Below are 25,308 nucleotides of genomic sequence, written 5' to 3'. Positions count from 1 at the left end.
GTTTAGTCTCTATGAGATTGTATGTGTTCTATAAGTTCTCTTGCTGTGGGTTGGGAATTTTATTCTTTTTATTTAAAAGCTATTTATTTTTTTGTGAATTTCACACCATGCACCACAATCCTACTCATCTCCCCCTATATCTGCCCTCTACCTTTGCAATATCCCTCCCATAAGAGAACCACCACCACCACCACAACAACAACAACAAATCTTACTGTGGAAGCTGTGGTATGTCTCAGTGTGTCACACAGTATACCATTTTGTCCAAACAGCTTTACTTGCAAATGTTGATTGCAATGAGTCATCAATCTAGTTTGAGGCCTCTGGCTTTTGCTACACCATCAATGCTAGATCCTTATTGGGACTCCTCTTGGGTGTTTTGTTATTGCCTTCTGTCATGGAAACCCTGTAGCTGTGATTCTGTAGGACTGACCCCTTCACTTGCTTTAGCAGTTTATAGATGTGGTAGGACAATGAAAAGTCACAGCTCTGGGCTTGGGTGGTAGCTGAACTGGTCAGTCTACAATCTCTCGACACTCAAGCCAATAGGGGTCTGCTCTCCTATGCTATCCAGGCAACAAGTAGGGCCACCTCTCCCAAGCGAGCACAACTAGGACTGGTCAGCTCCTGTTGTAGCCTAGGTCACGAGTGTCACTTGGTAACATGGGCCATGGACAATGACACAGAACCACTATGGACTATGGACCCACCACTGTCATGTCTTTAGTTCCTCTCTTGTCAGTGTACAAACCATTCAACTTCTCTTTCTCTCCCATCTCTCCACAACATACTTGTTTATCATTGGGAGTTTTATTCTATTGTGGTCAAATAAGATAAACTAATTCCATTTAAAAATGTTTGTTGAAACTTGCTTCGTGTCCTAATATATGATTTATTTTATAAAACCTATGGTGATTTTCCAAGAAGAATGTGCGTCCTTTTAGTGTTTGAATAGGATGTTTTGAAAATATCAGGTCCATTAGATCCATAATATTATTTAATCCAGTTCTTTCTTTGTTTATTTTTATGTGTTTCTTTTTAAGTCCCCATTCCCTGTTCATCTCATTTCCTTACTGGTGCCACACTGGTGGTGGGTCCCCACTTGTTCAAGTTCACACTCATTTGTATATATTTGACAGACATTTAATAGGCCCTTGCTGATTCCAACACTGGGACTCTGGGATTTCAGAGCCTATGATAAGGCCTGGAACATAGGCCCATAAATAGGAGTTCCAGAATCCCAGAGAACCCTTCCAGAACACATCACAGAGTTCAGACCAGGAGCTCCCTCCCAGCCCAACCTGAATTCCTGAAGGACTAACTTCAGACAGTATCACCTGGAGACTGGCCTTGGATTCTTTTCAGCTCCTAATATTCTAGAGCATCTACAGTCCAGCACAATAGGCCTTCCTCCTTAGCTTCCTTCTGGGGTTTTTCTACTGGCATGGGACAGCTAAGGGTTCTCCACCCCCTCCCAGTCCTTAAGGTGTGTTATAGATTTAGAACCATGTTCATAATCAGTGTTGGCAAAGTCATGGAGCCACTGGCATGCTCACACATGCATGCCTGGGAGATATGCAAATGATATAATCATTTTGAAAGACAGGTTGACATTTTCTCCAAAAGTTAAACACATGCTTGTGTTGGGATTCAGCAGCTATTGTTGATATAACCCGCTTAAACTATCAAGTGTCTGTTCATCTTTTGACTGTATCTGATCTTGTCTTTTACCTCTATGCAGTCTAATATCAGATCAATTCAAACCTGTACTATACAGTGAGGGCGTTGGGAGTTGAGTCCACTAGGGAGCTCAGGTCAAAAGCATCATTATCTGTCCAGGACTCACAGGACTATGTTATCAATCCTGCTTCTCATTAAACTAGATCAAGTTGAGTTGAAAAAGTAGGGGGCTTTCTATTTTTCTTTTTTGAGATAATGTCTTGATATGGAGTCAAGCTGGCCTAGGGCTCTAACACTCTTTCCTTGGCCTCTGAATGTTATAATGACAAGTGGGCTCACCAGACTTTTAAATCAAACCCTTGCAGGTAACTTCAAGCATAATTTTGTGTACCCACATGTTTTCAGTTCCTTTGGATACATTCATAAACAAGGAACTGTGGAGTTTGTGACAAGCCAGTTCTTGCTTAATTCAGATGACTATGTCAATCTGTCCTCCAATACGACAGCATCTTTGCTTACTCTCTCTAACAATGTGTGTGATACCAGTTGCTTCTCATTCTCACCGGTTCTGGGACTTACTTCAGTATGACTGCACTGGACGGCCCCTCTGCTTAAGTAGGAGAATGGTAAATGTGACCCAAGCCTGGGCTATATTGTGAGACTCTGTCTCAAAACCCATGACCTCTCCCTACCAAAGAAGACTCTTCACATGGGAGTGACACAGACACACAGCTGATGAGAGGTTGAGAGGAACTGAGGCTATACATTGAATGGGACTCCTCCTAACATTCTCTCTTCTGTGCCCTTGTGTCCAGGACAGGCAGCACAGGAGTCTGGATTTTCATGCAAAGGTTACAATGCCTTAGGTATTTAACTCAATGAATGAAACAAGGGGGCTTTGCCCTGGGAAAACTGGTGAACAAAGAGGACAAGTTGGTCAGAGGTGGAGGGACCAAGAGTTCCCAGGGTCTAAAGAACACAAAACACACCCTCTTAAATAACAGAGAAAATGCTTTGAGGGAAACAAAAGGCATATTGAAGACTAACTGGCACCATTGTAAATTACACGAAATACTATACACCTTGTAATACTGAGCTTGAATACTGTAAAGACCAAAAGGGCATAAGAATAAAAATCACGTGGAATACCATGAAAAGGTGAGTTTTATTAGGATTTTATAAAAGGCAAAAAGTTATTTTCATACACTGAAAAGCCATCAGGGTTCCAGGGACAGAAACATCTTCTGCTATACGTGCCCAGGCATTTTTTCCTCCCATGTCATCTCTAGGACGCATACACACACACACAAACACACACACACATGCACACACACAGCCGAAGATCTTCACAGATGTGCTGTGTTTACATAAGTGTAGGCTTCATAGTGTCTGCAGGATCCCTGTGCATAAGAGAAAATTTATTATTACAGAAAGCCTTCTTGAGCCTGCTGGTCAACCCCTACTCCTGGCCTTGCTTGAGGTGCCCATGAATATAACAAGTCAAGCTTTTCACAAAAGTGGATAATTACAATTTTGGAAGGAAAGAGATGAGATTTCCTCTCTAGGGACAATGGGCACAGTTTTTGGTAGCTGGAATCTTCAGTGGTTGACATCAGAGAAGTCTAGAAGCTGTGCCCTAAAAGATTGTATGGCTCAAGTTTATTTTCTCATTCTGTATTTCTCACTCCACAGAACTTTACATGCATTTCTATTGTTTGCAAGTTACCAAGTTAGTGATTATTTCTGTTTCTGAGGTATAGGTCTTGCTATGTTGTTCAAGGTGGTATAGAACTACTAGGCTTGTGCAATATTCCTGACTCAGTTTTTAAATAACTAGGTCTACATATCCCATGACCTGCTGGTAGATTGAGATCTATTTGGATGAGCAGCCAGAACTTGTGGAGACTATGGGACTTTGGGGTTCACACATCCACATTCCATATCATTACAGGAGGTTTTATTGAGTGGCTCTAACAAAAGATTGGCAGCATTTTGTGAAGAAGTGACATGTAGAGAGTTTATAATATAAATTGGTAAAATGAATAATTGTATGTTTTAGGAATGGTTATGTGAACAGTAGGATCAAAAAGACTTTCCAAACCTCAGACATGAAGCCCAAATGCTTTTCTTCACACAAGGCACTACAACTCTCTGTGCCTCTCCTGAGCCCCTTTTAGCTCCTGGATCTTTTGGGGCAGAGTCTTGGTCCAGAATTGCAGCCTTCTGGCCTTCAGTGCTCGTCCCACAGAAGTCTGGATGTCCAGTTGCAGGTATTGATCATCATGGTCCATCACAGGCCAGTAGGGTAGACCCTCGCTGTTGGGATTCCTGTGGATACGCCAGCCATCAGATTAGGATGAAAGTCACTTGATTTTGATTTGGCTCAGGACAGTGAACGAAGTAGGCCAGGAGGTTAAAAGGACTGATAGAGTGTATGCCCTGATACTGGAATATAAGTGAGACCTACAAGCTTCTACTCCATGTGGGACAAAGTTATTGTCCCACATGGCCCATTTTCTGCCTCCTTATCCAAGGCAAAAAGCTAAAGAACATTACCACAATACTGTGGCCAACCCACTAAGTTACTCCAAGATGACCAGTAACAAACATATATAAAGTGTTTAAGTGTGCCGTGTGTGTGTGTGTGTGTGTGTGTGTGTGTGTGTGTGTGTGAGCAGCTGACTATGTGGTAAACTTCTTGTCAAAGTGTGCTCTAGGGTAGGGAAGTCTCTCTCATGTAATAAAGGAGCATACATGCTAAGAACTCACCACACACAAAGGGAGTTCTGGACAGCAACCCACCCTTGAAGAAGTTGAGGGAAGGGCATCCTCTCACCCATGCCGTGCAAAGTTGGCCCAGTACTTCATTATCTTTCTGCTCAGTAGCTCCTCTTCCTCAGTATAAGGAACTGAAGAGAGAAGAACAGGTTCTCGGGTCCCAGCCACTTCATGCAGCTGCCCATTCACCCTTCACACTCACCAAGCCAGCTGTCACTCAAGTCTAAACTATTGGTCTGGTTCCTTCCTTCCCTCTCACCACAATCCAGGATCTAAACCTCTAAGTGAATTCAGCCAGGTTAGTTCCTGCACCAGTATTTTCTTATTACCAATAACATATGGTAAACTTGGAAAGGTCTATATTACAACCTAATGGAGGCTTTGAACTGTGAGATGGTGCGTACTGGATTCTCTTTCTTCAAAGATTTGGTTCCCTTGAATATATTAAGAACTCAGTTATTGTCCATGTTTCTACAATGGACTCCATGCAGCTCAAGGAAATCTATGAAGACTCACATTTTATGTTACCGAATAGGTAGCCAAAGACAAGGAAAACTTCATCACCATGGTCAGCCTTCACATGGGGTGGCTTGACATCCCCAAAAAAGTTGGACCGATGTTGGAACTCATAGAAGTATACAGGAGCATGGGAACCTGGAGGTAAGGACATATAATGACTCGATGGCACTTTGTCCAGAACTGTCCTGATACACATTTGGTGAGAAGATGCCTTGGTCTCAAATTATCTGGAATCAGAACAGTTGACTGTGGAGCCCCATCCTGGAGCACTGGCTGTGGGATAGCCCACTGTTAAATAGTGACTCTGTCCTCCCTGGGGAGTAGTTAGGAAAAGCCACTCAGATGATTCTTCATTTGTACTCAGATAAGATGTCACCATCTTACACTCAGTATAAAGATTTACCAGATAAGGTCTGTCAATCATCTGAAACCAGGAATCTGATCCCGACAGAGGTCAGGCCTGGACATTACAGGTTTCATTTGGGACCCACAGCTCTGAGATTCCCCCCTCAACCTTGCCACAGATGTACTCACGCTGAAAATGTGCTACTCGAAGTGCAGGAATCACAAACATGAAGTCTGCCATCATGTCTCTGAACTGTGCTTGGAGGGTCTCTGGGTCCTCAGTGTCCCCCATGTACTCTTCCAATAGCAGATCACTACACTCAGGAGGCAGCTTCTACCACATTGTGATGAGAAAGAATGTGATTAAACAGGCACTAGGATATATAGGCAATAGCATCAGGATGGAGAAATGCAAAAGAGGTCTGGTATAGAAAGAAAGCTCTGTCACCTTAGACATTCAAGCAGGTTGGGTAGTGTGCTCATGCATGCACATGTGCATGCACACACACATACACACACACACAATTTCTGGGAATTCCCTCCGTGAAAGCTAGATAGGGATCCTCACAATTGTGACAGTGCCCCCAAGATTCTCACCAGTTTTAAGGCTGTGCTTTTTAGAACAGCTGGGAGCGTCTTTCTGGTTATTTCTTCTATTTCCTGAGTTGAGCCAAAGATCTGGTATAGAGAGAATGTTTTTAAGTATGGCACAGCATGGATACATATCAGTTAATCTCTGAGTTCCCATTTCCTACCATATGAGTATCTAGGCTTCCAGAAGGTTAGAAATGAGCCTCACCGTAGGGAGAATCCAACCATACTCATCATTGTTGATGCCAATGATGCTGGGGACAGGGTGAAAATCAGCAGAGGCCAGCAGCTCCTGAGGATGCTTGGGTAGGAACTCCCCATCTACCACAGCATGAATGACCTTGAAGACCTGAGGAACATTCAAAGTCAGAACTGAAGGTTAATTGTATATGTCTTCTGATTTCCAATGAATGTCCTCCACTCCATCTCCACTTTATAATTTGCCTCAGGTTAATTATTCTCCACCATACCTCCCCCATCTCATCCATGAAGAGAATTTACACTTAGATTAGCTTATGTTGGTATTGGGTTTTCACCGAGGACTAAAATAATACTAGCCGTGGAGATTAGGTAATTTGTACATAGTATCGAGGACTACCTATAATACACATTGCTATCTGTCATCTTCCCAGCCACACCATTCTGCCAACCTTATTAATATCCAGAATCTCTGCTTCACTCTTGCCTCTTAGGCAGTGCATCAGGGTCTCTGAGTTCACAGCTGCGCAACCAGATAGATTGGCCACTATCTGTAATGAAAACAGGATGGAGCTGTCTTCTAGGCAGAGAAGTTTTCTCAGTCCCAAGACAGCACCATTAACTCTCAATATCATACCAAATGTGTGTGGGCTGGAGCAAGAAAAATATTGTTTCCATTTTTTGTTGCTCAGTTGTGACAGTGGTACCCCTCCCCCCAGTCCTGCCCTGGTCTCTCTTCTACCTTTCACTTAATTTGAGAAATGGTCTCTTGTTTTCCTGCAGCCTATTCCAGTTTAGCAGGTCTGTAACTTTCTGAATTCTTTTCTGTCCCTGTCTCCCTTCTCTCCATAGGAACACCTGGATCAACAGCATGTGTATTCTGGGGAACTGAACATACAATTGTGTTGGAAGCTGCTAGGTACAGCTTTATATAAAGGTTTATATAAAGGTTCAGCAAAACAAAACAAAACCAACAAAACAAAAAATTCTTTATATAAAGCACTGTACAAAGCACCATATCATGGGGTGGAGATGAGGGTTGTAAACCTTGAGTCTTTAAGCACTGAAGGGAAGTTACTTCCCATGGCCTTCATTTTTCTTACTGAACACAGTACCAGCATACCAGAGTGAGTGCTAAGATAGTAAGTAGGTCAGGGTTGGAGGGGTAGAGTGTACTCACTCTGTAAACCACCTCAAAGGAGCTGGAGATAAGATCAGGGAGCACAGCTACTCCACTCTCCATGATGGCACCTTGGAAGAGCCCCTGGGACATGGGGGACACAACATGGGAAGACACACTTGTGCCACCTGCTGACTCTCCAAAAATAGTGACACGATTGGGGTTGCCTCCAAAGTAGGCGATGTTTTGCTGGACCCAGCGTAGGGCGGCCACTTGGTCCAGGTATCCCCAGTTGCCTCTGGCGTGCTGGTCTCCAGTGCTGAGAAGTGGAAGGGACATGGATCACAGGACTGTCTAGGTTCTATTCAGCCTACATTGTCCTGCCCTATATTAGACTTACCTGAAGAATCCCAGGACACCCAGGCGGTATTGGATAGCAACCACCACTACATCCTCAGTGGCTGCCAGTATGGATCCATCATACATGGAAGCCATGCCTACAACCAGTGCACCACCATGGATCCACACCATCACCTTGAGAAATCAAAAGAGATGCAAGGAGGCTTTTATCCAGCATAAATTCAAGTAGGATTGCCTGCTAGATTATCAACTACTTTGTATTTATACAGATATATGCATACATAGGACTCTTCAGCATCTTAGACCCAGGATACAGATGAGAAACTATAGTCTCACCAGAATATTTCCAAGCTTCACTGTCATACCAGGAATCTCAGGCTAGAGTAATGTCACCATCATTCTTAGACTCCCCAAAAGTATAAAGAAGGGTGTCTCCATAAGCACTTTTTCTGATTATGAATCAAAAGGATTGCCAAATCTCATGGGCACAAACAATATGCCAAAGTTGGAAATTTGTCTTATCTCAGTGTTCAGTCTTTAGACACCTGATTTCTTCTCTAGGGCTTAAGTTGATTGGGAAAGTCCTGAGTTAGTTTCTGGAACACAACTTCTGACCTCTCATCATTCCATTGTTTAGTGTCTCATACTTAAAGTTCAGCTACTAATCATGGTTCAAAAGGATTTCTTGAACTCTCTAGGGTCTATGCTGCAGCAGAACTCAGTTGTTTTGTGCTTTCTAATCTTCCTAAGAAAGAAAACTCCACTACCACCCAGTTGACCATAACCCAGTTCTCACAGGCAGGTTAGAACCCTCATGGGCATGGGTTGGCGCGTAGATGTTGAGATACAGGCAGTCCTCAGACATAGAGATAGGAGGCAGGATCAATTTCATCATCTTCAGATCCCCTGAGCTGATCATATTGTCATTTTGTAGACACCTGATGACAATGGCAGAGTTATTACAAGAGATATTTGCTGGTCAATATCAGGTCTTAGTCTGGATTGTCTCCCAGCAACTTTTAGCTACTTCCCTCCAAGATGTCTTGCTAATGCATGGTTTTCTCTGAAGTCCTTTTATATTGAGGTGAAGGGCACAGGGTCAGTGAAATCTGGGGTATAATCAAATTTCCCAAGAGGCTTCCACTTGGGTGGATGCATATATTTTATTCTCTTTGAGTATGGGTTCTGGAGAACTCCTAGAGGCTCCATGAGAATAATTTCTTGCAAGCAGTGACAATTCTTTTTGTATTCTTTAATGCCTATTGAGATGGTTAGTCTTAATTTTCACCATGAGACAATATATTCTCCATGAAGGATTGTCTAGATGAGGCTAGCCAATGGGATTTTCTTAATTCTGTTAATTGAAGTGGTAATCTCTCCAACCATGGGGGAACCATTCCCTAGGAAGGGGCTTCTGAATAGTATAGACAGAGAAGGCAAACTGAACATCAGGAAGTAGGTATGCATTCTTTATTCTCTGGTCCCAGTTAACAATCTGATATTTTCTATCCCCTTAAATTTCTCCCCTGTAATGGATGGTGTGACCCATAATAAATTGTTTCTGTCTTAAACTGCTTTTTACCAGGTATTTTATCACAGCTACAAGAAACAAAATGAAGATACCTTGATAATGTGGTGCTATATCTACACAGGTGCTATGGAATTCAATGGACAACAATGTCCCAAAGAGTTGTGGGATGTTCTTTAACCTACATGCAGAAACTCTTAGTACCTTCGCTTCCCACATAATTGTTAGAGGAACGTTTTATATGTTTCTTTGGGCAATGGCACTTGGCTCTTTGAGTTGTATCAGTGACTTTAAAGAATGAAGCTGTGAAGTACACGGCACTGAGAGACTTATAGTACATGATACTTGACTCTGTGCCCTTGCTTGTTAATATGTTTATACTGACCCTTGTCCATAGACCTCTCCCATGGTGACAGAGATCACTTGGCATGATATGAATCCAGAAACTGTTTATATCTGCTTCTCACTATGGAACGGAGAGATAACTTCCTATAGGAACTGATCTTTGGCCAGGAGACTGGCAAAGTTGTTCTATTTGGAAACCTTAGCTATGTATTTTAAAATGCACAACACACTGCACATTATAGACAGAAAACTTCTATGGGGTCAAAAAGAAGGAAGAATTTCATTTTGGGACCAGAGCTCAGAGCATGCTTTAACCCCCAGCCTGAAATAGTCTGGGTCCAGAACTTACATGTCCGGATGTGAGGTCCCATCTCTCACACCACTCCATGGCTCAGGGGCTTCAGGAGGTGCAAAGCGCAGTGGTCCTACAGGTGGCTTGGCAAAGGGAATTCCCAGGAAGGTGTGGACAGCGATGTCACTGTCTTTCACATGGACAAGGCTTCCTCTCACCTGGCCCGTGTGTGTGTTCCTGATGAGACTGGCTGAGTCCTGGCCTGCAGGGAGAGATGCCATCATGGTTAGTTTTGTCCAGTCGGTTGCCACTACATGGTTGATTACCAACTTATTTTCACTAGTGTCCATGGGGAAGGGAGTCTGGGGTCTGTAGGCTCATGTGTGGGATGGAGTTTCTTCATACCCCCCAAGACAGAAACACTGCTCATACTCCTTTTGAGTGGTAGTAGGGTATGCCTCTGGAAAAGAAGGAGACATACTCAGAGCCACGTGGCAGCGTGGGTGTATTATTTTCATTATCACACAAAGGTCTGTAGTAACTATAGTCACACACACAGAGAGAGGGAGACGTCCTCCTTTGCTTTTTTTCTCTAACAAGCAGGTGCAGTGCTCCTTAGACCTTCTTGCACTGGAGTGGATTTTTTGGTATGGGGTGTCCTTAGGCATCACCGACCCTCTGTGAGCTGCAGGGCTCACTCTGTGGACTTTGGTGAAGACACTGGGAGGCACACATTTCCCATCCCTTTATCTGCCACCTTCACCAGCTCTTTCTTTCCTGGTGTCTTCTCTCCCTCAAGCCAAGCTGCCGACTCTGAGAAACTGAGCAGCTCTGACCCTGTTCCTCATTGCTCGCTGAAGGACTCTCACCTCGCACATGCAGGATGAGAAGCAGGACCCCACACACCACAGCGTCCATACGCCCAGGAAGTCTGTACAGTGACATGGCCAGCTCTTAGATCGGAATTCTGTGCTGCTCCAGGAGCTCTGTATGCTATGGAGAAGAAACAAAAGATGTGGGCCTTGCCTAGGCAGGAATTTGAACCTGAAATAAAGTAAGCAGGACGTTTGCTAGGTGGGGCAAAGTTCGTATTGCCAAAGAAGAGTAGGCTAAGCCGGAAGTCAAAGCAATCTTTGTTCCTGCTCTTTGGCCGCCTAGAAAGGTATATCATGGCATCTGAAGTTCTTCTGTAATACCAGGAGTTCTGTATTCAAACCTAAATCAATTCAAACTATGATCACTTGTACTAACTGGCTAGATGTTAGTGCTGTGGAGCTCAGGGAATGGGAATCCATAACAGGGAAAACCTGGAGGGCTTCTTCCAGTAGATATATATTCAAGATATCACAGAGAGAGGGGTGGAGGGGAAGGAGGAGAGGGAGGGGGAAGGAGGAGAGGGAGAGAGAAAGATGGGGAGGAGGAAAGGGAGGGTGAAGGAGGAGAAGGAGAGAGAGGTGGAGGGGGGAGGAGGAGAGGGAGAGAGGGAGCAAGAGAGTGAGAGAGCTCAGAATGTGACCAATACAGTGATCTTAGGGTCTGCATGGACCCTTCCACATATGTCCTGCCTATTTCACTGAAACACTGCAAGTCACATTCCGTATTCACCCCACCTCTGTAATACATGTCTCCTCTTTTAGCTAGCTCTTGCTGAGATCAACTTTTATAGTTCTTCATCCACTTGAGGGACACTTAATCTTCTTTCCCATGTCTTTCTTTTCTGTGTGTGTGTTTATATGCATGTGTGAGTGCCTCGGCATGCATGTGTGAGTGCCTCGGCACACATGTGAAATGCAACTTCCGCTAGTCAGATCCTTCCACTGTGTGGATATGGGGGACCCATTGTAGGTCTCCTGTTCTTTGAAATTCCCTTTGCTCATTCTGCCATCTCTTGGCCTCCACCTAACAAACATTTAATCAGGCCTTGCTAGTCCAACAGTGAGCTTTCAGTGTCTGAGCTCTCAGAGTGTATGATAAAGCCCAAGATACAAGTCTATACTGGGAGTTTAATAATCACAAAGAACCCTGGCAGAACAACCAAAGAGTACAGGATTAGGGACTTTTACGGTGCCCAGCTGATCATCTAGAGGATGTGATACAGGGATCAAAGCCCATAGTCTGAGAACTGACCTCCACTCTTGGACTGTGAGGCTGCAGGGTCGTCTTCAGTTCCCCTTTCTCAGGGTCAAAGAATCCACATCTTTATGTGTCCAGGGCCTCCTGTTGCTTCTTCATACAAGACTTTCTCAGCTCCGCTGGTGCAGTGGTTTGAAAGAGAATAGTCTCTACAGACCCGTATATTTGAATGTGGACTGTTTTGGAGGAATTAGGAAATGTGCTCTTGTTGAAGGAGGCTTGTCACTGGGGGTGGGATTTGAAGTTTCAAAAATTCATGCTAGGCCTACGCTACCTCTCTGCCACCTGCTTGTGGATCAGAATGTAAATTCTCTGCTACTGTTCCAGCACCATTCCTGCCTGCCTGCTGCCATGCTGCCCACTAGGATGGTGGTCCTTAACTCATCCTCTGAAACTATAAGGAAGCCCCCAATTAAATGCTTTATTTTATAAGTCATCTGGGTCTTGGTATCTATAGGATAGTAACTAAGAAAGCTGGGAAGGCGGAGGTGGACCCCATGTACTTTGTCACTCACTGAACATTCATCCAGAGACCCTATGTTGGTAATTGCCAAGGCCATAGCAAACATGTGGGATGAAGAAGACTCTCAGGTGCAGTTCTATGGAAGAAGCAGGGAGGAAGCACTGGAGCACGGAGAAGAGAAGGGGAAAGCAGAGACGTACATTCTGTTGAAACACTTGCAATAGACCCATTCAGTGCAAAGATATGGAGTCATTGATGTCCTCAAACATGTCTGGAAGAGATAAAAATGATGCAGTCATAAACGACAGCTTGCCACTTTCATTAAAGTTGAACACATGTTCGTTATATGATTCAGCAATTCTGGGCTAAAGTGAGAAGAAAGTATTTATCTCAAAGACTTATCTTTAGAAAGTTCACTAGAGTTTGATTGAAAGTAGTGGAGGGCTCTCACTGCTGAGCACAGGGCTGAGTCCACACTCCCTCCCCACTGACTATCCCGGAGATGCTGCCTGGTAGGGGTGCTGCCTGAGAATGACACTTCCAGCCCAAGGCCAGACCCTGCCCAGTTTCATCAGGACTGGCATCCTGCCCACGGGTTGCTGGGTGCCCAGAAAAGCTGCAGGAGGGCTCTCACTTCTGAGCTCAGAGGCAACTCCACACTCCCTCCACACTGACTATCCCAGAGAGGCCACCCAGAACTCTCAGTGCCTGGGAACAGACACATCCTGCCAAGGCCAGACCCAGCCCAGTTGCATCAGGACCAAGCACTGCCATTGGAGCTCACAGCCTACCCAGAGAGCTGAACACACAGGAGCAATCTTCCTCTAGAGACTACTGGCCCACAGACCCAGAGGAGAGATAAGCTCCAGACAGCGACAAGAGCATCTAGCAGCACCTATAATAAGATGGCAAGAGGCAATCACAAAAATCTAAGAAATGGAAACCAAGACAACCCGACAACATCAGAACCCAGCAAATAGTGGATATCCAACTCACCAGAAAAACAAGATTTATACTTAAAATCATACTTCATTATGATGATGGAGATCCTCAAGAAGCACATAAGTAACACACGTAAAGAAGTACAGGAAAGCCAGGGGAACACACACAAACAAGTTGAAGCCCTTAAAGAGGAAACACAAAAATGACTTAAAGAGCTACAGGAAAGCACAATCAAACAGGTGAAGGAATTAAAAACAGAAATAAAAAAATAAAGAAATCACAAAAGGAGACAACCCTGAAGTTGGGAAAACATCAGGAGTCATAGATGCAAGCATCACAAACAAAATACAAGAGATGGAAGAGAGAATATCAGGAGCAGAAGACACCATAGAAATCATTGACACAACAATCAAAGAAAATGCAAAAATCAAAAAGCACCTAACCCAAAACATCCAGGAAATCTAAGGCACAATGAGAATATCAAACCTAAGGATAACAGGTGTAGAAGAGAGTGAAGACTCCAAACTAAAAGGCCCAGTGAATATTGTTAACAAGATTATAGAAGAAAACTTCCCTAACCTAAAGAAAGACATGACCATGAACATACAAGAAGCCTACAGAATCCAAATAGATTGGACCAGACAAGAAACTTTTCCCAACACATAATAGTCAAAACAAAAAATGTTCAAAAATAAGAAAGAATACTAAAAGTAGTAAGAAAAAAGGACAGGTAACATATAAAGGCAGACCAATCAGAATTACACCAGATTTCTCAACAGAGACTATGAAAGCTAGAAGATCTTGGTCTGATGCCATACAGACACTAAGAGAACACAAATGCCAGCCCAGGTTACTATATCCAGCAAAACTCTCAATTACTATAGATGGAGAAACCAAGATATTCCAGGACAAAAGCAAATTCATACAATATCTGCCCAAAAATCCAGCCCTACAAAGGATAATAGATGGAAAACTCTAACACATAGAGGGAAACCACACCCTAAAAAAAAGCAAGAAATTCATCTTCTTGAAACAAACACCAAAAAAAAAAAAAAAAAAAAAAAAAAGAAAAGAAAAGAAAGAAAAGCACACAAACACAATTCTATCTCTAACAACAAAAATAACAGGAAACAAAAATCACTATTCCTTAATATCTTTTAACATCAATGGACTCAATTCCCCAATAAAAAGACAGACTATCAGACTGGATACATAAACAGGATTCAAAATTTTGCTGCGTATAGGAAACTCATCTCAGCAACAGAGCAGGCACTACCTCAGGGTAAAAGGTTGGGAAAAAAATTTCCAAGCAAATAGTCCCAAGAAACAAGCTAGAGTAGCTATCCAAATATCTAATAAAATAGATTTTCAACCAAAAGTCATCAAAAAAGATAAGGAAGGACACTTTTTATTCATCACAGGAAAAATATATCAAGATGAACTCTCGATCCTGAACATCTATGCTCCAAATGCAAGGACACCCACATTCATAAAAGAAACTTTATTAAAGTCAAAGCATATATTGCACCACACACAATAATAATGGGAGACTTCAACACCCCACTCTCATCAGTGGACAGATCATAGAAGCAGAAACTGAGCAGATACACAGTGAAAATAACAGAAGTTATTAACCAAATGAATTTAACACACATTTACAAAATTGACCAAATAGTCAGCTACAAAGAAGAACAAAATAATCCCATGCATACTATCAGATCACCATGGACTAAGGCTGGTCTTTAATAACAATAAAAAACAACAAAGATCCCACATACACATGGAAACAAAACTATGCTCTACTCAATGATAGCTCGGTCAAGGAAGAAATAAAAGACTTTTTAGAATTCAACAAAAATGAAGGGATACAATAAATACAGTGCTAAGAGGAAAACACATAGCTCTGAGTGCCTCCAAAAAGAAATTGGAGAGTGCATACACTAACAGCTTGACAGCACACCTGAAAGTGCTAGAACAAAAAGAAGTAGATACACCCAAGAGGAGTAGATGGCAGGAAATAATCAAACCCAGAGCTGAAATCAATCAAATAAAAACAAAAAGATTTATACAAAGAATCAACAAAACCAGGAGCTGGTTCTTTGAGAAAATCAAGATTAATAAGCCCTTAGCTAGACTTACTAGAGGATGCAGAGAGAGTATCCAAATTAACAAAATCAGAAATGAAACAGGAGCCATTTCTGAAATCATCAGATCCTACTACAAAAGCCTATACTCCACAAAACTGGAAAATCTAAAGGAAATAGACAATTTTCTAGACAGATATCAGCAGGTTAGATATACCATTTTACCAGCCCCATAACCCCTAAAGAAATAGAAGCAGTCATCAAAAACCTCCCCCCCCCCCAAAAAAAGCCCAGGACCTAATGGGTTTAGTGAAGAATTCTATTAAATCTTCATAGAAGACCTAATACTATCCAAACTATTCCACAAAATAGTAACAGAGGGAACACTACCCAACTCATTCATCAAAGCCACAATTATGCTTATTTCTAAACCACACAAAGACCCTACAAAGAAAGAGAAGTTTAGACCAATTTCTGTCATAAACATTGATACAAAAATACTCAATAAAATTATTGCAAACCAAATCCAAGAACACATCAAAACAAACATTCACCATGATAAAGTAGGCTTCATCCCATGGATGCAAGGATGGTTCAATATATGGCAATCCATCACTATAATCCACTATATAAACGAACTCCAAGAAAAAAAAACCCCACATGATCATCTCAATAGATGCTGAGAAAGAATTTGACAAAATTCAACACCCGTTCATGTTAAAAGTCTTGGAAAGATCAGGAATTCAAGGCTCATACTTAAACACAGTAAAAGCAATATACAGCAAACCAGTAGCCAACATCAAACTAAATGGTGAAAAACTTGAAGCAATCGCACTAAAATCAGGAACTAGACAAGGTTGCCCACTCTTTCCCTACCTATTCAACATAGTACTGGAAGTACTAGCCAGAGCAATCAGACAGCAAAAAGAGACCACAGAGATACAAATTGCAAAGGAAAAAGTTAAAAATATCACAATTTGTAGATGATAGTATACTTATGTGACCCCAAAAATTCCACCAGAGAACCCTTACAGCTGATAAACAACTCCAGCAAAGTGGCTGCTTATAAAATTAACTCAAACAAATCATTAGTCTTCCTCTACTCAAAGGATAGACAGGCTGAGAAAGAAATTAGAGAATCAATACCCTTAACAATAGTCACAAAGAATATAAAATACCTTGGGGTAACCCTCACAAAGCAAGTAAAAGATCTGTATGACAAAAACTTCAAGTCTCTGAAGAAGAAAAATGAAGAAGACCTCAGAAGATGGAAAGATCTTTCATGCTCAAGGATTGGAAGGATCAATAGAGTAAAAATGGCCATCTTGCCTAAGGCAATCTACAGATTCAATGCAATTCCCACTCAATTCATCATAGAGTTAGAAAAAACAATTTGCAAATTCATCTGGAATAATAAAAACCCAGGATAGCAAAAACTATTCTCAACAACAACAAAACTTCTGGGGGAATTACCATCCCTGACCTCAAGCTGTATTACACATTAATTGTGATAAAAACTGAACAGTATTGGTACAGAGACAGGCAGGTAGATCAATGGAACAGAATCAAAGACCAAGATATGAACCCACAAACCTATGGTCACTTGATCTTTGACAAAGGAGCTAAAAACATTCAATGGAAAAGGAATGCCTCTTCAACAAATGGTGCTGGTTCAACTGGCAGTCAGCATGCAGAAGAATGCAAATCAATCCCTTCTTATCTCATTGTACAAAGCTCAAGTCCAAATGGATCAAAGACCTCCACATAAAACTAGACACACTGAAGCTAATAGAACAGAAAGTGGGGAAGATCTTAGAACACATAGGCACAGGGAAATTTTTCCTGAATAGAACACCAATGGCATATGTTTTAAAATCAAGAATCGACAAATGGGACCTCATGAAATTGCAAAACTTTTGTAAGGCAAAGGACACTATCGAAAGGACAACCAACCAACCAACAGATTGGGAAAAGATCTTTACCAATCCTACATCTGATAGAGGGCTAGTAACCAATATATATAAAGAACTCTAGAAGTTAAACTCTAGAGAATCAAATAATCCTATTTAAAAAATGAGGTACAGAGCTAAACAAAGAATTCTCAACTGAGGAATATTGAATGACTGAGAAGCACCTAAAAGCTCAACATCCCTAGTCATCAGGGAAATGCAAAGCAAAACCACCCTAAGATTCTATATCACTCCAGTCAGAATGGCTAAGATCAAAAACTCAGGTGACATCAGATGCTAATGAGGATCTGGGAAAGAGGAACACTCCTTCATTGTTGGTGGGATTGTAAACTGGTACAACTACTCTGGAAATCAGTCTGGCAGTTCCTCAGAAAATTGAACATAGTACCACCTGAGGGCCCAACTATACCACTCCTGGGCATATCCCCAAAAGATGCTCCAACATATAACAAGGACACATGCTCCTCATATTCATAGCAGCCTTATTTATAATAGCCAGAAGCTGAAAAGAAGCCAGATGTCCTTCAACAGAGGAAACGATACAGAAATTTTGGTACTTATACACAATAGAGTACATCTCAGCTATTAAAAACGAGTTCATGAAGTTCCTAGGCAAATTGATGGAGCTTGAAGCTATCATCCTGAGTGAGATAACCCAGTCACGAAAGAACACTCATGGTATGTACTCTCTTATAAGCAGATACTAACCCAAAAAGCGTGAATACTCAGGAAACAACTTGCACAACTTATGAAGCTCAAAGAAAAGGAAGGCCAGAAGGTGGATGCCTCAGTCCTTCTTAGAAGGAAGAACAAAACACTAATGGGAAGAAATAAAGGGACAAATAGAGGAGCAGGAATTGAAGAAAAGATTATCCAGAGACTGCCTCACCAGGTGTTCCACCCCAAATCCAGCCACTAAACCCAAGTACTATTGCTGTACATGTGGATACACACAAGTATTGGAAAGATCTCACAGTAGTAACTTAGCATACCTATAAAAGCTCTACTAGAACAAAAGCAGAAATCATGTCCAAAAGGAGTAGATTGCAAGAAGTAATCAAACCCAGGGATAAAAATTAACAATACAGGGAAAAAAAGCAATACAAAGAATCAATGAAACAAAAGTTGTAGGGTTTTTTTGTATTTTGTTTTTTTTTTGTTTTTGTTTTTTGTTTTCTTATTTTCTTTTAGAAAATCAGTAAGATCTTCCAACCCTTATCCAAAAAGGAAAAAAAAAAACCTAAGAGAAGATTCAAATGAATAAAAAGAAATGAAAAAAGAAGTGAAAAGAGGGACATAGCAACAGACACCAAAGAAACCCAGAGAATCATAAGAACATATCTTTTAAAACCTGCACTCTGAGAGGGTGACCCCTGAAACATCCCTCACTTCCTAGGACATCAAGTCTACTGGATTAGGCCTGTCCTCTCCCACTGAGGCCAGGCAATGCAGTTTTCGGCTACATATGTGCCAGGGGCCTGGGACCAGCCTGTAAGTGCCCTTTGGTTGGTGCCTTAGTTCCTGGGAAAAAGATGGGGAAAGAACTCTTCAAGGAGGGACTGGGAGGGGCAACATCTGGGATGTAAATAAGTAAAATAATTAATAAAAAACCTCTGCACTCCACATAATTGGAAAAACTAAAAGAAATAGATAATTTGCCTGATATATACCACTTACCAAACTTAAATCAAGAACAGATAAGCCCTATAAATGCATATATAGCCTCTGCTGAAATAGAAGCAGTCATTAAATTCTCTCAACCAAAAGAAGACCAGAACCAGATGGTTTTAGTGAAGAAGCTACCAGACTTTTAAAGGAGAATTAGTACCAATACTCCTCAAATTATTTCACAAAATAGAAATGCTCCCCAATTTGTTTTACAAAGTCACAGTCACCCTAATAACCAAACCACACAAAGACACAACAAGGAAAGATTTACAGACTAATTTTTTTTTATAAACACAGATACTCCAAAGTCAGTAGATTACTTACAAGTCAAATCCAAGAATACATCAAAAATATCATCCACTGCTTCATGCCAGAGATGTAAGGATGGTTCATCATACATGAACTGATAAATTAAATCTACCATTTAAGTGAACTAAAAACAAAAACAATCCACATGATCATCTCTTTAGAAGCAGAAAAGAACTTTAACAAAAATACAATACTCCTTCATAACAAAAGTCCTGATGCGATTACAAATAAACCTCAATCACTGGTCCCAAGGATGTGGAGGCCAGGGAAGTCACCATAGGGGGGGAGAGCCCAAATGGTTTGGATTATCTATGGAAGAGCCTCTGGGAGAAATGTGTCCTAATCAACTTTCGTCCTCTTCTGTTTTTTTTTTTTTTTTTTTTTTTTTTTTTTTTTTGTGGCACTAGCCGAAAAAGAAGAACATGTTTGCCTAACAGGTATTCTGTAAGGAGTACTGGGTAGTCATTGTGGCTGACCATCCAGGTATAGATCTGGAAGCAAAAGGTTCAGTATCTGTTGCACAAACGGAGCAAAGCTGAAGCCACAACTGTGAAAAGAAAAACATCCAGTTCAGAAGGTGTTATGAAAGCCAGAGCTTCTTCTGTGGGAATACAGTCACCCCAAAAGAAGCCCCCACCCACCACAGTGCTTTTGCCAGCCCCACCAGCCAAAAGCCCTGAAACAGAGTCCCTTGATGTCACTGTTCATCTCCAGTTGTTGGGACAGTCCCTCAGCTACACTGGACACCGCCTGCAGGAGACAGAGGGCATGTGGTAGCAGTGTCCGGAAGCTCACCAGTGCTCCTGGATTCCATTCTCTGTGCTCTTGGCCCTTTGGCATGCCTGACCGTACAACTACCTGAACTGAACAGCTGTCCTATACAGGTCTTGTCAAATATGCTGGACAACGCTACATCATGCCTGGACTGTGAGCCCCAAGAAGCCTGGGACAGAAGATTGTCTACCTCTTTGCTAGTTTATATGTATATCTTTCGCTGGCAGCATTGGTTGCCCACCGGATCCTGAGAGATTCTGCTGCTTAGCTGCTCCGTGGGTCTTGGCTCAGCTCTGGTTCCCCTGGTGGGTACACTGTGCTCTGTGTCCCACACAGAGCTGGATCACAGAGGAGTCCTTGGTTTTCAGTAGGGTTCTCTGTGTGCGTGTGCATGTCTATCTTAATTACGTGTATTTAACTCTTTAGAATTTCTTAGATTTTAATTTAACCTGTAAATTTCTGTATGTATAATTTAATAACAAGCCTCTGCCAGCAGGAACATGTGGAGCATACAGATTTGTCAGTTCTTCATGTCTGTCTAAAAGCTCCAAGTCATCCATATGCTAAGGTGTTGTGACTCAGAAAGGAACTTCATGGCCCTCAGTGATGTTAGGAAAGTGAAATAGAAAGGAACATCACCATTCCTAACTGCCCTTAGTCCCAAAGAACCAGACCTGCTTCCCCATTAGAGAGGATAGTTGCATACTCGGGTTGTTTGGGAAATTGGTGAGAGATTCCCTTCCCTACCAATACCAAGCTGAGTTAACCGTGCTTTCTCCCTCTGGCCTGGATAGAACAGGGCAGCATCACAGTAAACCTTTGGGGACCACGTAGCCAGCTGGCATCCTAGGTAACACCTTCCCATAGCCTGACTGCTGTTACGGCTGAGCTGCTCACAGGAGTTCTGGAGGTTATATCCCGATCTCAGCTCAGAGCAGTTTCGAGATTGAATCTGAGAAACGGAGAAAAGAACAGGAATATGTGGGAACTGAAATCAAGCAGAGCAGAAATTTAAATTTGGGTTAACATGTCAGAACCTCGTCAGAACCTGAAGAAGTTCCCTGTGAGACACAGGGTATCAAAGAGAGGCCAGGGAAGACATGTATGGTACAGGAAGCAGCCAGTTCTCCATTGCCCTTGCTACAGACAGTAGTGATCTCCGGAGGCAAACCAGCGTTTTCGTGTTTGTTTTCCTCTGAAGCCTAGCCCTGTTGTGTTTGTATTAAAGACTTGTATACATTTGTATGATAATCTGTACCTTGTGGTATTTGGTACTATTAGAGGAAAAACTTTGGATTCAGGACTTCTTGCTGTTTTTATATCATTGTTTTATTTTGTTTTTTAAAATAAATCCTAGTGGTTTGATCCAAATCCTATTACAGCTGTATAAAGAAACAAAATTTTGTACTTACATTAAAGATCTCATTTTTAATAAAAAAAAAAGATACACCTCAAAATAACAAAGACAATTTACAGCAAGTCCATAGCCAATGCCACCTTAAATGGAGAGTTCAAAGCAAATTACACTAAAACCAGAAACAAGACAAGATTGTTCACTCTCTCCATGCCCATTCAATATAGTACTTGAATTCTAAGCTAGAGCAACAAGCCAAGGGAAGGAGGGTAATAGGATGCAGATGGGAAAGGAAGCAGTCGAAGAACCCGCGTTTACAGATGACATAATATGTGCAAATGGCCTGAAAAATTCCAACAGGAAACGCCTCCAGCTGATGAGCGCTTTTAGCAAAGTAGATGGTGTTGTTGTATTTGTTTATTATTTTACTGGGTTCTTATCCCTCTACCTCCCTTCCAACCATTATTCCATCCTTATCTCTTCCACCCACCAACCATAGGTAGGAGAGAAAGTCGTAGAGGCAAGAGCAGAGGGACCAGCAGCTGCCTCAGTGTGACCTCCGCTTTCTCACGCCTATAACCCACCCCCACCCCCCATACCCTTTTTAATACAGGATTAAAAAGAAAAACATATTGACACAACATAACTAGCTTTTTAAAGAAACCAAAATTCTCACTACAAGCTGCATACAAAATTAACTCACAAAAATCAGTCACTCTCCTATGTACAAAAGACAAATGGACAGAGAAATAAATCATGGAAATGCTTTTCATAATAACCTCAAATCATATAAAATATCTTGAGGCAGCTCCAGCCCAACAAATGAAAGACTTATATGATATAACTTCAAGTCACTGAAGAAAGAGATTGAAGAACCTATTGAAAGGTGGAAAGATATATCATGATCAAGATTCAGTAGGATTAACATAGTAAAAAGGAACCATCCCATAAAAAGGAATCTACAGATCCAATGCAACCCTCACCAAAATTCCAACACAATTCTTCACAGAAGAAAGGATAGTTTATAGCTTCATACTGAACACACACACACACACACACACACACACACAAAACCAAGATTCCTGAATCAGTCCTGGTTAATAAAAGAGCGTCTGGAAGTATCACCACACACTGGTCAACTGAAGACCAATAAATTAAATCGAAAACCAAGACATACAGATACCTATGGAAACCTGGTTTCTGACAAAGAGGTCAGAAGTACACACTGGAAAGAAGACAACGGCTTCAACACATGGTGCTGGATGGCTGCATGTAGAAAAACCTGAATAGATACAGGTTTATCACCCACCTGGAACAAAATTCAACTCCTAATGGTTCGAAGACTTCAACATAAAAACAGATGAGAGAGAAGGTGGGGAATAGTCTTGAACTCATTGGCACAGAAAACAATTTCGGAACAGATCATTAGCACTAAAATCAAGAATTAATAAATAGGACTTCATGAAACTAAAAGACTTTAGTAAGGCAAAAGGCACCATCAATTGGACAAAATGGCAGCCTACAGAATGGGATTTTTAAAATTTTTACCAACTTTACATTTGATAGAGAGCTAATATCCAAAATATAGAAAGAATTCAAGAAACTAGATATCAAGAAAACAAATACTTCAATTAAAGTGGCATATGAACCAAAACAAAGAATTCTCAATAGAGGAAACGCAAATGGCCGAGAAACATTTTTTAAAGTGTTTAGCATCCTTAGCCATTAGGGAAATGCAAATCAAGACACTACCTTGAGATTTCATCTTACACCTATGAAAATGGCTAAGATTAACAAACCAAGTGACAGCTCCTGCTGGTGAGAATGTGGAGTAAGAGGAACAGGCGTTAATTGCTGGTGGGAATGCAAACTTGTACAGTCACTATGGAAATCAGTATGGCAGGTCCTCAGGAAGATAGGAATATATCTACCTCAAGATCCAGTCATACAACTCCAGGGAATATTTGCAAAATATGCGTTTCCTACCAGAAAGACAATTGTTCAATAATCTTCATAACATCCAGAAATTGGAAACAACCCAGATGTCCCTCAACAAATGAATATCTAAAGAAGATGTGGCACATTTACACAATGAAGTATTACTCAGCTGTTAAAGCATATGACATCATGAAAATTGCAGGCAAATGGATAAAAGTAGGAAAAAACATCCCTAATGAGGTGTCTCAAATTCAGAATGGTAGATGTAGCAATGTATTTGCTTATACATGTACATTAGCTGTTAAATCAATGATAACCAGCTACAGTTCATAGGACCAGAAAGGGTAGGTATAGAGCAAGGGACAAGAGGGAGTGGACTGGTCTCATTAGGAAAGAGAAATATAATAGATAATTATGGATGAATGAGGAACTGGGATAAGAGGTTCAAGTGGTGAAGCGGGTTGAGGGAAGGAATACAGGAAGAGACAGCTAAAACTAAGGGCATTTAGAGATAGTATGGAAACTCAATTTTATAATGTTTCTAGTATCAGGAATAAATTACATCTAATTAAGTTGTTGGCCCCAAAAGTCCCACTGAAATCTCCAAACAAGCCACTCTGCCAAACAAGCCACTCTGTTCTTATCAGTTATAGGTTACTCTGCACAAACTGTCAGCAAGTCCCACAGCTGAAGACAACACCCATGCAACTCATCGAACGTGGAGAGGTCCAGCTGGTGTCTACATATAGCCTTAACAACTATATTATCATGTCTTTGTCCAAAGCAGCCTACCATATTTTGGTCTGCAGTGATGTCCTTGAAAATATGCTAGAGTAAGGATGGCACAAAGCTGTGAGAGTAACCAATCAATATCTAATATAATTTAAGTCTCACTCCTTGGGATGGAACCTATACTCAACACTGCTTGGGTGACCAAGAAACAGGGACTACATACCCAAGGGACCTAGGGTGAAACCAAATACTACTGGTTTGAAAAAGAAAAAGGGTAATGATAAAGGACTACACTCATGGACAAGAGCCTTCTTCAGCCATCATCAGAGAAACTCCCTCCTGCTGTAGATAGTAACAAATGCAGAGACCCACAATGAGGCATTACACAGAATGAGAGACCTTGGACCACTCAGTCCTAAATGGGGTGTTTCCTTCAAACTTCCCACCCCCAGAGCTCAGGAGACCCTGCAGAAGAGAAGATTGAATGTAAGAGCCAGAGAGAAAGGAACACACCAAGAAAACAAGGCTCTTCGAATAAGCATGAGCTCTGCTCATGATGTGAATCCACAGAGACTGAAGCAGCCTGCACAGGTCTACAGTAGGTCCTCTGTGTATATATTATGACTTCCAGTTTAATGTTTTTATGAGATTTATGAGTGTGTTTTTAATTCTTGTGTCTTGTCTTGTTTTCCTTCTCTGGTTTGTTTGGTTCAACTTCTATGCGATAGTTTATTTTTAAAATGTATATTAATATATTTAAGTTTGTTATACTTTAATATTGTCTTTTAAAAGTCTATTCTTTGCTAATGAGATGCAGAAAAGGAGTAGATCTAAATGTGAGGTTAGGTGGGGAGGAGCTGGGAGGAGTAGAGGAAAGGAAAACCATATCAGGACATGTTAAGTTAGAAAAGAATCTATTTTCAATAAAAGGGAAAAGTAAATTTTAAAAAGAAGGGAACAAAGCAGGTTCCTAGCCCAACAATGTCAGAGTATATCAGAGAAATTCATGTTTGAAATGATCACAACTGTTAGATCAAAAAAAGAAAACTCAGGTGTGCACTGTGGGAAACAATTTGCACTCAGCCATAAATCAGTTACTTTATTCTATGTAAAACTGGGATTTTTCCAGAGATGCCTTGCACTGGGAGACTCATCTCAATTTAAAAAATGGAGTATGATCTCCAC

The 25,308-nt window shown here is 41.4% G+C and overlaps 1 protein-coding gene and 1 pseudogene across 3 annotated transcripts in view; one reads left to right on the top strand and one right to left on the bottom strand.

The window, feature by feature from the left end:
* Nucleotides 1-3,821: 3,821 nt before the first annotated feature.
* Nucleotides 3,822-25,308, bottom strand: part of LOC308436527 (pyrethroid hydrolase Ces2e) — a gene marked incomplete at both ends in the record, with an annotated part of 32,022 nt that continues 10,535 nt past the window's right edge. Inside the window, 12 exons of one of the 2 annotated variants that reach the window (XM_080937470.1) lie at nt 3,822-4,008; nt 4,517-4,589; nt 4,975-5,112; nt 5,512-5,656; nt 5,920-6,000; nt 6,122-6,262; nt 6,564-6,662; nt 7,292-7,550; nt 7,632-7,765; nt 8,388-8,529; nt 9,814-10,018; nt 10,626-10,701. In XM_080937470.1, the coding sequence (XP_080793596.1) occupies nt 3,822-4,008; nt 4,517-4,589; nt 4,975-5,112; nt 5,512-5,656; nt 5,920-6,000; nt 6,122-6,262; nt 6,564-6,662; nt 7,292-7,550; nt 7,632-7,765; nt 8,388-8,529; nt 9,814-10,018; nt 10,626-10,701 (1,680 nt within the window). Of the gene's footprint in view, nt 4,009-4,516; nt 4,590-4,974; nt 5,113-5,511; nt 5,657-5,919; nt 6,001-6,121; nt 6,263-6,563; nt 6,663-7,291; nt 7,551-7,631; nt 7,766-8,387; nt 8,530-9,813; nt 10,019-10,625; nt 10,702-25,308 lie in introns of those variants that run through there. The other variant, XM_080937471.1, reaches the window with a different exon arrangement.
* LOC308435871 (HMG domain-containing protein 4-like) lies at nt 12,457-20,256 on the top strand (annotated as a pseudogene). Its single transcript has 2 exons — nt 12,457-12,480; nt 19,733-20,256. The product of its transcript is annotated as an HMG domain-containing protein 4-like (transcript).

The sequence above is a fragment of the Micromys minutus genome (assembly GCF_963924665.1).
Source record: "Micromys minutus genome assembly, chromosome: 24".
Taxonomy (NCBI): domain Eukaryota; kingdom Metazoa; phylum Chordata; class Mammalia; order Rodentia; family Muridae; genus Micromys; species Micromys minutus.
This window is presented reverse-complemented; position numbering and strand designations above follow the sequence as displayed.